This window comes from Cibotium barometz, chromosome 10 (genome assembly GCF_041138505.1).
Source record: "Cibotium barometz isolate CiBa-2024 chromosome 10, ASM4113850v1, whole genome shotgun sequence".
NCBI classification, from domain to species: Eukaryota; Viridiplantae; Streptophyta; class Polypodiopsida; order Cyatheales; family Cibotiaceae; genus Cibotium; species Cibotium barometz.
In genome coordinates this window covers 26,159,509-26,170,521 of record NC_141055.1, presented here as the reverse complement: position 1 = coordinate 26,170,521, position 11,013 = coordinate 26,159,509, and the positions used below count along the sequence as shown (strand labels likewise).

At 47.2% G+C, this 11,013-nt stretch overlaps 1 protein-coding gene across 1 annotated transcript in view; it reads left to right on the top strand.

Moving 5' to 3' along the window:
- The window catches only part of LOC147634713 (Transducin/WD40 repeat-like superfamily protein), a 159,406-nt gene that overhangs the window by 66,080 nt on the left and 82,313 nt on the right, over positions 1-11,013 (top strand). Inside the window, exons 12-14 of the mRNA XM_086803867.1 lie at positions 3,036-3,137; positions 3,490-3,636; positions 7,573-7,735. Coding sequence (XP_086659993.1) covers positions 3,036-3,137; positions 3,490-3,636; positions 7,573-7,735 — 412 coding nt within the window. The remainder of the gene's footprint in view (positions 1-3,035; positions 3,138-3,489; positions 3,637-7,572; positions 7,736-11,013) is intronic.

Below are 11,013 nucleotides of genomic sequence, written 5' to 3'. Positions count from 1 at the left end.
CCGGAGTTCCTGAAGGACTTTTGGACCAGGCTCTGGGCTAGTCGACATGCACGCAAGATCTCGACTTTCCAGTGGTGGCTGGTCGCCCACAGGGGTTCTGCAGTTGGCACCTGGCTTGTCTACAGCGGACTTCCGGCGGCCTGCGTCCGATGCAGCCACCCTATGGAGACACAGAGACATTGCCTATGGGACTGCCCTCAGGCGCAGCAGATTTGGCTGCGGATGCTGTGCATTCTGGCCCCCCTCGCTCCAGAGGGGATATATACGTGGGGTGCCGCTGCTTGGTCGACTTCGTTAGGGCCTGCGCTGTGGGCTATGAGATGGAGCAGGACAGCCAGGCCATCAGATTCATTAGGGGCCAGCCTCGCCTTGTTCCTTCACCGGACTTCTCGTCCGCCGGCTGGACAGAGGAGAGGGATCTACGATGGGAGCTCCTCAGCAGCCTCACCATATGGTTTACCTGGAGGGCCCGGTGTTTCAGGGCCTTTGAGGGGAGACTGGAGCCACCAGCAGAGACTGTTCGGGGGATCTGGCAGGAGCTCATCCACACCCTACGAGGACAGACCGCATCCGAGGCGACTCGGATGAGGCGACCTTGCGGCGCCAGGCCTTTCACACCACTTGGCGCAGCAGCCCCTTCTATACCCTACACGTGGGGTCCCCCCGTTGGCACTACAGGCCACCTGTTTGGCTTTCCCCCCCTCCTATTGTATGATATAGCCTCTCAGTTCTTTGTACTGATTCTTGTATTTTTCAGCACCTAGGGAGAGTCTCCCTGGCTGCCTTGCTTTGTTCTCTGCTCTGTTTTCTTATGAGCAGAGAGGATCTTTTGTAGCCCTACGGGCGTTTTTATATAACTAAAGAAAGGATCTTTTCTCGGAAAAAAAAAACTCCATCAAGATTGCTGAATGACAATCATCCCAAATGTAGACGGCATGGTGCTTGATTCAAATTTTCCCACCAGAGAAGTGTGACTCTTGTCAAAGCTGTCTTGAGGGGATGCAACACATCTGAACAACTTGCTGCAGCAAGGGTGGCTGACATCTCTTTAGTCTGGGTGGTAAGTGCCTTGCCAACCATTGTACTTGAGAGGCTTGAGCAGCTCCAATAGTTGGGACTGGTGTTGCTTATGTGGCATGTGATTCGATCCTTGGATCTGAGAAGCGAAAGGGAGATGAAGAGGAATGGGAACTAGGGGGGAGAGGGATCCGATGACGGGGACAATAGGTGATAACCCTTGGATCTGAGAAGCGAAAGGGAGATGAGGAGAAGAATGGGAACTAGGGGGAAGAGGGATCTGATGACAGGGACAATAGGTGATGATTGCGCCCATCTGCAACGCCGACTACTATTGGAATGGCAACTCTTGTGCTGGCTCCCATGGCGACTCAATGGGTGGCTCTCATGAAAATGCAATCGATGCTCAAAGTGCTCAAGTGGCCCCACCTTCATGTGCTCATGCTCTGCGTTCTAGGAGTTACAGGCGTTTGTTGAGTTGAAGTCTAGAGGCCCTTGAGCCTTGAATTCTTGTTACAAGGGTGCCATTTAGCTATTGATGTGTTTAAACAGCATACGGGTTAATGCTGCTATTTGCTCATCTGTGGCCTTCGATAAAGAGCAATAGAAACAGTGAGAACTAGAAATAAGTGAAGGTGCAAAAGGAAGACTTGTTTCCAACACACAGTGCTCTGTTGACACTAAGGCTTTTTGTGTACAAGAGTTAAGAGAGATGATCAACGCGATGGAAGACTTAAGAGAAACAGAAACACAAACCAATAATCTACAACTACTTTTATATTTCTATTGTATCTTTAGGAAACAATGTATGTACAAAGCATGGCAAATGATTCAAGGCTGAGAACTGGAGAAGAACAGTCTTCCTAACAACTCAAATTGCACAAGAAACTGTCTGCAAGAAAATATTAGAGAAGTTTGGTTTACATGAAAGAAGGCTCTAATTACAAGAATGAAGAATAATGGGCTTTTTATAGGTGCTGAATAGATTGAGGACAAACTTATTTGCAGTCAGTTTGTCCCTTTTCCCTATTTTCATGTCTAAAAAGGCCATTTATAGGGTCCAGTTGTCTGAGCCTGTGGACATGTCGGCTGCCCACATGGCTGTCCTAGGCAGCCGATAATGAGGGGTGTGACACTGTCTGCATGAGATACATGCACAAAAAAGCTGACTCATGAAGGGATAGAGGGAAGAAGAAAAAAATCAGACACTCCTTACATCCTTCTTCCACAGCATTTGAGAATGTCGAGCTCAAGAGGGAGATGGCGAGGAGGAGATGCAAGTGCACCAGATGAGGGCATATATAGAGAGATTCCAGCCATGGGGAGTTCCCATGTGATGCCGAGCTGCTGCTAGATGCATTCGGAAGACGGCATGTAGAAGACAGTAGAACACATCAAAGGCACAAAGCTCAGTAGAAAATACCACCCTTCTATTTGACATCTCATTCAAACACACTTGAAGAAAAGAACCGTTTTCAAGCTTATGGCGATCCATGAGTTTCGAAACCCCTCATCTCCGTCACTAGATGAGGTCTAGATGAGGTCTCGAGATGGCTCTTTAACCCTATCAGGCTTTGCTGTAGCATGCCTTCTATGTCCATTAATGTTTTCTTGGTATGCTTGAGGCCCACCTGAAGGTGGCTTAGTGTCCCTGCCGAAGGCAGTACAATTATGGCCGCAATTAGCCTAGATGCTGCGGGGATTTGAACTCAAGATGACCCACCCACACAAATGCCCCCCCCCCCCCCCCCCGCCCCCCCCAGTATACTAAGCAACTCTTGTCCTGCTTTTAACATGTCTGGCATGCCGTATGATAATTCTTGACAAGTTGCCCCCCTCCCTCCTCTCCTCTTTTGTAAGTAGACCAAGCAACTCTTGTCCTGCTTTTAACGTGTGGCATGCCGTGTGATAATTCTTGACAAGCTGATTGATGGGGATTAGCCACCTGGGAAAAAGAATATGTTAAGAGATATTTAAGACAATGAATATTAATTTTTGACTTTTTGTTTGATCTGCAGAATTCAGCTGATGGAAAATCAAAAACTGGTCCAATCTTGAGATTGCCACTTCTGACGATTTCAGATCAAAAGCATGTGCTGCGGGATATCCCTGTCTGCCAGGTTATTTTTCCTGTCTCAAAATGTTTACACCCATTTCCTTCTTTCCTTTATTGTTATTGCTTGCTTCTTTCAACTGAAACCATATACGAAGCAGCTGTAGAGTTGTGTTGCATTTTATTCTACTTGTTTTCGTAGTCAGGTTTTCAAGAAAAACAAGATATACATTATGTTTTTGAAGTAATAAGCGTGTTTTTTCTGGCTAATGAACATTGAAATTTAATTCAGCATACGTCAAGAATTTCAACTAGGGAAAACATGTACACGTGTCATTTGTTTTGTTTCAAAATGCCTAATGCTACAATACACAACTATCTTTGGAAATTCAAGTAATGATATATAAATGGATGTGCAGCCAATTCATCAAGAATTGAGATTTTTCAATTCAGAGCAGCGGATATTTCACTATCCTGTACGAATATATTTTATGGATAGCTGTAATCTTACAGCTTACAATTTATCTTCTGGCGAGTATAACATCTACAAGAAGCTTTCTCCAACGGTATGCTTTTACTTCGGTTTTATCTGCAGTTATTCTGCTGTTGCAAGACTTTTTTACCTGCTTAATGTAGTGGCCAGCAGCATCTGTTCGAATTAAAATTCAGCACTTTTTCTTCCAAGCAAAGATTCTTCTATTTGTATAAAAAAGAATTGTCCATGCACTGGCCGACTACAAACCTCTCATGAGGTAAAGAATACAATGTAACAAAAAGAGGAAGGGTAAGAGAGAAAGAAAGAAAGAAGAAAGAAAGCTGTATTAACGTCTACTAGAGGCCGAACTCGACCTATGAGACAAATGAATGTACAATTGTCTATGTCTTTTGGATGTCCGGAAAAAAAAGGACAAAATGAACATGAAATAAAGTATGAAAGTACTGAGCTAGTGGGGGGGGTGTGATGGATGGAACACTACTGCTAGAGGCTCAGTATGCAACCTATATGCGTAGGGTATACAAGAATGCAATGCAGATATGTCTAGCTCCAACCAGTACGATAATGGGGGTGTAATATGTGATACATAGGCGATGGCGAGGCAAAAATACCTCGGAGCATGATCTCTGGGTGTGAGTGTAAGTGAGCTAGCCGCTCCTGGATATGGTGCTGATGTCGAGCCCGTATCTCTGCGATCTCCCTCTGATGTAGTCTGGGAGTCTGGTAGCTTGGTGCTCTCGGTCTCCGTCTGGCTCGGAGGTCCGCAGCGCGCTGAAGTGTAACCCCCTCCTGTGTCAGGGTAGGCACTGGGATAGATCTCTGGAAGAAATCAGCGAGCTGGAGCTGTCGCCCACCTCTACCTGTGGTATGAGTCCGTATCAATGTCTCTCTGTGGCGCTCTGTCTCTTCTTGGTGTTCTTGACGGCTACCAGTTCCACTTTCAATGCACTCACCTCCTCCTTGAGTGCCGTGTTCTCTTGTTCAAGGTCCGTGACCCGTGCTTCGAGGGCCATGATGAGCCGGTGTAATTTGTTCTCCACCTCATTGAGGAGGAGAAGATGAGGTGGAGAACATTGAGGAGGAGAAGATGAGAGAGAGAGAGAAAGAAAGAAAGAAAGAAAGATTTTATTAACGTCTTCCAAAAGACCAAACTCGGCCTATGAGACAAATCGGAGTACCTGTATGGGGTATCCTCTGTCATCCCAACAAAATGAAAAAGTACTGAATAAAAAAGCTGAATCTGGGTGTGCAGGGGATGGAGCTCTACTACTAGGAGAATGCAAAGCTATATGCATGGAGTATACAATCATGATATGCAACCTAGCTAGCTCCATCCTGTACCATACTGGGGGTATAAAATGGTATACATCAGTGAAGGGGGTGTCCACAGCTCCCTGAAGAACATGCCTGGGTGTGCTCTGAAGCGAGCCAGTCGCTCCGCACCCTCTCTGTGAAACAGAGCTTTGATCTCTGTCATCTCTCTCTGGTATAGGCGTGGTGTCCGAAAGCCAGGTGTCCTCTGTCTCCTGCGGGCTCTAAGTGTCTCTACTCTCTGGAGAGTAATTCCCTGCCGTGTAGGGGTTGGGAGGGGTATGGATCTCTGAAAAAATGTAGTAATCTGTGTCTGTCGCCCCTCCTCTGGAGCTGTCTGAGCCTGTAATAATGTCTCTCTGTGGCGCTGTATGTCTGGAATGTATCTCCCCAGTATGCGCTGGTCTGCTGCCTCAAAGATCTACTCTCTGAATAAAATGGGATATCTCTCTCTGATGGCTGTATATGCTCTGCATCTGCATACATAATGCTCCTCACTCTCCACCTCCTCTCTGCATAATCTGCATACCCTCTCCTCTCGGGGGATCCGTGCTGCTCTGCCAGTCTCAATCTCCAATCGGTGTGATGAAACTCTGAGCTGACCAATAGCCACTCGGGAGCCGTGTGGTAAAAAGCCCTCCATGTATCTAGGCCTCTCTATAAATCCATCATCAGTGATACTCATGAAGTGATCTCTGTAGTATAGCATCTTCGGTGGAAGAGGCTGTGTAGGCGATATCCATGTCTCTCGTGTATAGAGCTGCCATAGATCCTGTCTCAATACTCTGTTCCTCTCACTATGAGAGAGACGGATATGTGGTGCATCCCTGTCATACTGGAATGGTGGTAGATGATCCATGTCTAGGCCATGCTTTGAGAACCAATGTGTGACCTGTGCATACCATGATCCTCTGTCTCTTGCCTCAGCCAACTGTCTAGATGCCTGAAAAGCTCTGTATGATAATCTGTCCTGTGGCATCTCTCTGAATCTGTCTAGCAGGCATATAGTCTGGAATATGGCCTCTAAGGAGGCGCATCAAACTCTGCTCGGATAATGTCATGAGGTACTGACGGTTTGCTGCGTATCATGCGTGCCATCATGAGGGCCTGTGGTCTCTCTATCTGTGTCCACCAATGGGGGGGGAGAGAGAGAGAGAGAGAGAGAGAGAGAGAGAGAGGGGAGGTGCAATGCAGGCGTGTAGTGTCACAACTTTTGTCATTCCACATCCCATGTGTAAGGAAAGGCCCAGGCTTCATGAGCATGGGAAGGTGGTGCTCCTGCATTCGTACCAAATCCCCTCCATCCAGATAGAGTGGATTGTCTCTCGTCAACAGTGTAGGAAAAGTCATAGTGGTAATGCTAGGTGTGAACATGGGCTTCTAAGGGGCATTTTTTACCTTCCACATTGAAGGGCTTTTTCCCCTGACCACCCGTTGTGAAAGGGCACCATATGGACATCATTTTATTTTTATGCCTTGTACTTATCATTCTAATACATATAAAACCTTATCATTCTAATACATTTCGCATGGTGATCTGTCCCACCTCTCTTGGGTTTGGGCCATTATCTTGGGTCAGCATTGTCTAGGACTCTTCTTGTTGGAGATCCAACAACACTGAGAGTTACTCTTCAGAGATCCTTGACCCTGGCACCCATCTCAGTCTACCATCACTAGTTTTTTCTGCCCATAGGAGGACACTCAGACAGATGAGGCCACCACAGTAGCGAGCGCCCCCGCCCCTTCCCAACTGGAGTTACCTTGCCTCGTGTCACCACACTTCAGAGAGCCAGACGGCCTCACCCTCCTAGACATTGAGAACCCCAGGCTCACCAGCCCCAGATTGATGAGATCCTTGCCCACCACCAAGCATCTGTAGCTACTACCTCGTCCCAGCTTCTCCTCGGCCTTGCAGATCCAAGGGCCCTCCTCACCCCCTCGCCAATGCTGGACATCCTTTATGGACCCCTACCACACATCGATGGATAGCTCCCTCTCCAGATTGAAGTCTCCCCCAAAACACCAGAAATCAGCCTCAGGGAGGCCCTGCCTAATCGTTCTCTAGAAGTCTGCTCGACCTGCCATGGAGTCAGGGGCATAGATGTTGAGGAGGCACACCCGGTCCTCCCCTAGTCTGATAATCACCCACTGCGCCCTCCTTGGAACTATGATGTCGGAATCTACCACTGCCGGAATGGGCTGAAGGCAAGTGACCAAAAGGTATGACTCCTGCCCTGCAAAATCTTCTTGCATTTTCAGGTATGACCAGCTAACAAATGATGCTCCTGTAGAAAGAGGATGTCAATAGAGCCTCCCACTAAGGCTCTCTTTAACTTCTCACGAAGAACTCCCCCGCCTAGAGCGACACACATGCACTGGTTTTAGAATCTGTCCTATTCTCTTTGTTCCCATGCAAGCAATCATTGTGTGAGATGGTGGTATCTATGTACCATAAATGCCACCCGGATATCGCATTCGGGCGCTCAGAGCAACCTCATCCAAGTCCCTGCTTGTTGTTACCACCTCACCTCTGTGCTGTCTGCTTAAATTGCTTACAATATTCCTGCCAATGCTACATGCCTAGTCGTCGATAAGAATTGCTTTCTTTGTTTGAACATCTGAATATCGTCAAGCATGTTTGCCAGCAAATGAAATATATTTAGGTGAGAGTTCTTATGCAAGTTTGTTTTGGCAGGCCCTTGGAGGAAATGAGCGGGTTCCAAATCGCATGGTTTATAGTGCAAAGAAGCATCTTTTCCTCATCTTCTTCGAGTGCCGAGGAGCAACCAGTGAGGTGGTTCTTTACCGTGATCAAGTGGACATGCATAATCCAACTGAACGAGTAAATACTATCACTGGTAGGTGTGAAGTCATTAAGCTGCTGCAGTTTATCTATTGGAAATATGGGTGGCATAATAAGCTCTTTGCTTCCCAAGACAAAGTGTCGAGGATCCTTTCTAAAAACATTTAGTATTTGAGATTTTTTTTGTTCCTTTGGGAAGAGTTAAAAAAAACCAAGTAGGGAGACTGGTTGAGCTCGCGCTGCTGCTAACCTTCCCTTTTGCACCCCCGCCTTTGCCCCCCGCCTCTGCAGAGCTGCCGCCCTCTGCCCCCACTTCTCCCTGCTGCCCCTCTGCCGCCTTCGCTTCGTGCTGCTGCTAACCTTCCCTTTTGCACCCCCGCCTTTGCCCCCCGCCTCTGCAGAGCTGCCGCCCTCTGCCCCCACTTCTCCCTGCTGCCCCTCTGCCGCCTTCGCTTCGTGCTGCCCCTGCCTCAGCCCTGCTGCCCCCCGCTTCCCTTGCTATGCCCCGCCTCTGCCTCCCGCTTCTTCCCCTGCTCCCTCTGCTTTGCTCTTCCTTCAGCAGCTGTTTTTTAATTGGATTCAAGTCGGCCACCCACCGTTGATTGGCCTTATGGCTTTTGCCACAGCCAATCCCTCTTCACCCCCACAGGCTGGGAGAATCATCAATTTCTCACAAAATGAGCTCACCTCTCTTCAACACGACATTGATATCGAGGTCCAGACCATCCTTATGGCGAGGGTTTACGGCTCCCACCCATCTCGCTCGTAGGCCTATGAATGGCTTCTAGCAGCTCTCCCTTCGGAGTTGATTGTGCACTTCTAGGATACACATTTGCTTGGTCAAGGCTTCTTCTAGGTGGACTTTCTTTCTCCGGAACCTTCTTATCTGGTGTTGGCTAGCAGCCCCTTTCCTCTTGGGCTAAGGAAGATCTTCTTCTTTCAATACCAGGTGGGCTTTGATCCAGTGGTGGAGGATCAGTGCCTTACCCCGGTCTCATTATGGTTCCCTGCTCTTCTTATTGGAAGCTCTTAGCTTCCATAGGGACATCCTCTGGCCAGGTTTTAGAGGTGTGTTACATGCATTGGTATTCTTAACCTCTATGCTCCTAACCATAGAGTTGAGAGGATTGTCTTTTAGAAATCTCTCACTACGTTGATACCTCACGCTGACCATTGGATTATTGGTGGGGATTTTAACATGGTTGAGATGCCAATGGATAAAAGAGGTGGACATGAGGGCTTGGTGAATCTTCTTGAGAGAGTGTCTTGGGAGAGGTTTACACTCTCCATTTATGGCAAAGATTGTTGGCATGAGGATGACATTTATTCATGGTCTAACAGGAGAAGAGATGCAGGATGCATTTATGCATGGTTAGATCGATTTTATGTAGATGATTGGGTGCTTGACAGAGGGGGCCATACTTTTATTACTACAGGCACTTCAAAATTAGATCATTGCCCAGTGGTTTCATGCATTAGAGATCCAAGTCGCCATGGATTAGCACCTCATGTACGCATCCATGATCATTTGTTCTCAGATGTAGAGCTATCACGTCAGATGCTTGATATTTGGAGATCTCATGATTGCTCGCAGGCCTCGCAAAGCCCAGCCTCAGTCCTTTGTGATATTAGCAACTTTTATCACATGTGTGCCCTTTCTAAGAGGCAAGAGGCTTTGGATTTAGAAAGGGCTATTAGACATAGGCTGGCTATCTTACAGAGGAAGCACGAGAAACATTCTCATGCTCATCGGGTTGTAGATTCTTTATGTGTTGTTAGGACAGAGCTTGATCACCCTCTTGAGTAGCGTGCGGAGTACCGCTACCACGCCCAAGAATCTTTTTGGACAGGAGTTCAGTCATGCTCTTCATGCCTTACCTCATGGTAAGTGTCCAGGGGAGGATGGTCTATCCCCTTTTTTTTCATTACTTTTGGGATGAGATTGGGGTAGAGATCACATCGGCTCTCCAGGAGATGTGGGACACAGGTTCTATGCCTTCTTCTCTCCCTGAGGGGCTTATCTCTCTTATCCTTAAGAGTCGGGATATGGCCTTGATTGGACAGTGGAGACCTATCACCTTACTTGCGACTGCGTATAAGATTCTTGCTAAGGTAGTGAGCATTAGAATGCAACCAATTTTGTAGGATGTCATTTATGATACTCAGAATGGATTCTTACACGAAAGGAGCATCTTTGATAACATTTTCTCATTTTGGGAGGTCGTGGAATGGGCCAAAGCAAGTAATCAGCTTTTGGCCATTCTGCTTTTGGATTTTGAGAAGACTTATGATAGAGTTGATTGGGACTTTCTTGAGATACTCTTAGGGTTTCTCTCAGAGATGGATCAACGGAGTTTCATGCATGTATCGTGATGCCCACGGTAGTGTGCTTGCTTGCGGAGATAGAGTAGAGCGGTTTTAGATCTCTCGCTCAGTATGACAGGATGCCCTTTAGCCCCATTAATATATGTCATAGTTGCAGAGGCCATGAGCATCTTCCTCCGCTCCACTGCTAGTATGTCTTGATTGAGGTTACCTCTTCGTAGTCACGAGGAGCTGGTTGACTCTTAAGTTAGTTGATGACATAGCCATGTTCTTGGAGGCCTCACACATATATTTATGTTCCTTCCGGGTGGCATTGGAAGAGTTTTGTTTGGCATAAGGGGCCCTCATTAATTGTGAAAAATCTGTTGGTTTTTGGAAGAGTGACTCACCGAGAGTTGCTTGGGGTGCACAGCTTGGTTTTACTTGGATCAATAGAGGATGCACTACTAGATATTTGGGATGCCAGGTTGGGGTTGATATTTCTTCTGCAGAGTAGTTTGCTCCGGTACTTGTGAGTATTCGGGAGAAGCTTCTTCATTGGAGCTCCAGGAGATTGGATTTAGCCTCTAGAGCATTGGTGGCTAATCAGGTATTGCTTCCCTCGACTTGGTTTATTGTCTCTTGTTGGTGCTTCTCTCATATGTGCATTGGTCAATTGTGGAGGTTGATCTGTAATTTTCTTTGGTCGGGTTTGGATGGCACCACAAACACACATGCCAGGGTAGCTTGACTCACAGTTATTCAGCCCAGGCAAGAGTGGGGGCTGAATATTATTGATCTGGATGTTTAGTGCAGGGCGTTGCTTTGCAAACTTGTGGTCAGAGGTTTCCTATTACCAGGCACTGAGCCTTGGAAGGATTTTTTCTTATCTCAGATTTCCGGATGTACATCCCGTGTTGGGAGAGATTGGCTGCCCAGCCCACGGTTTTTGTTCACGGAGGCAAATATTAGGGCACCATCTTCCCCTCTTATTGCAGCCATTGTCAGAGCATGGAGAAGCATGAGACC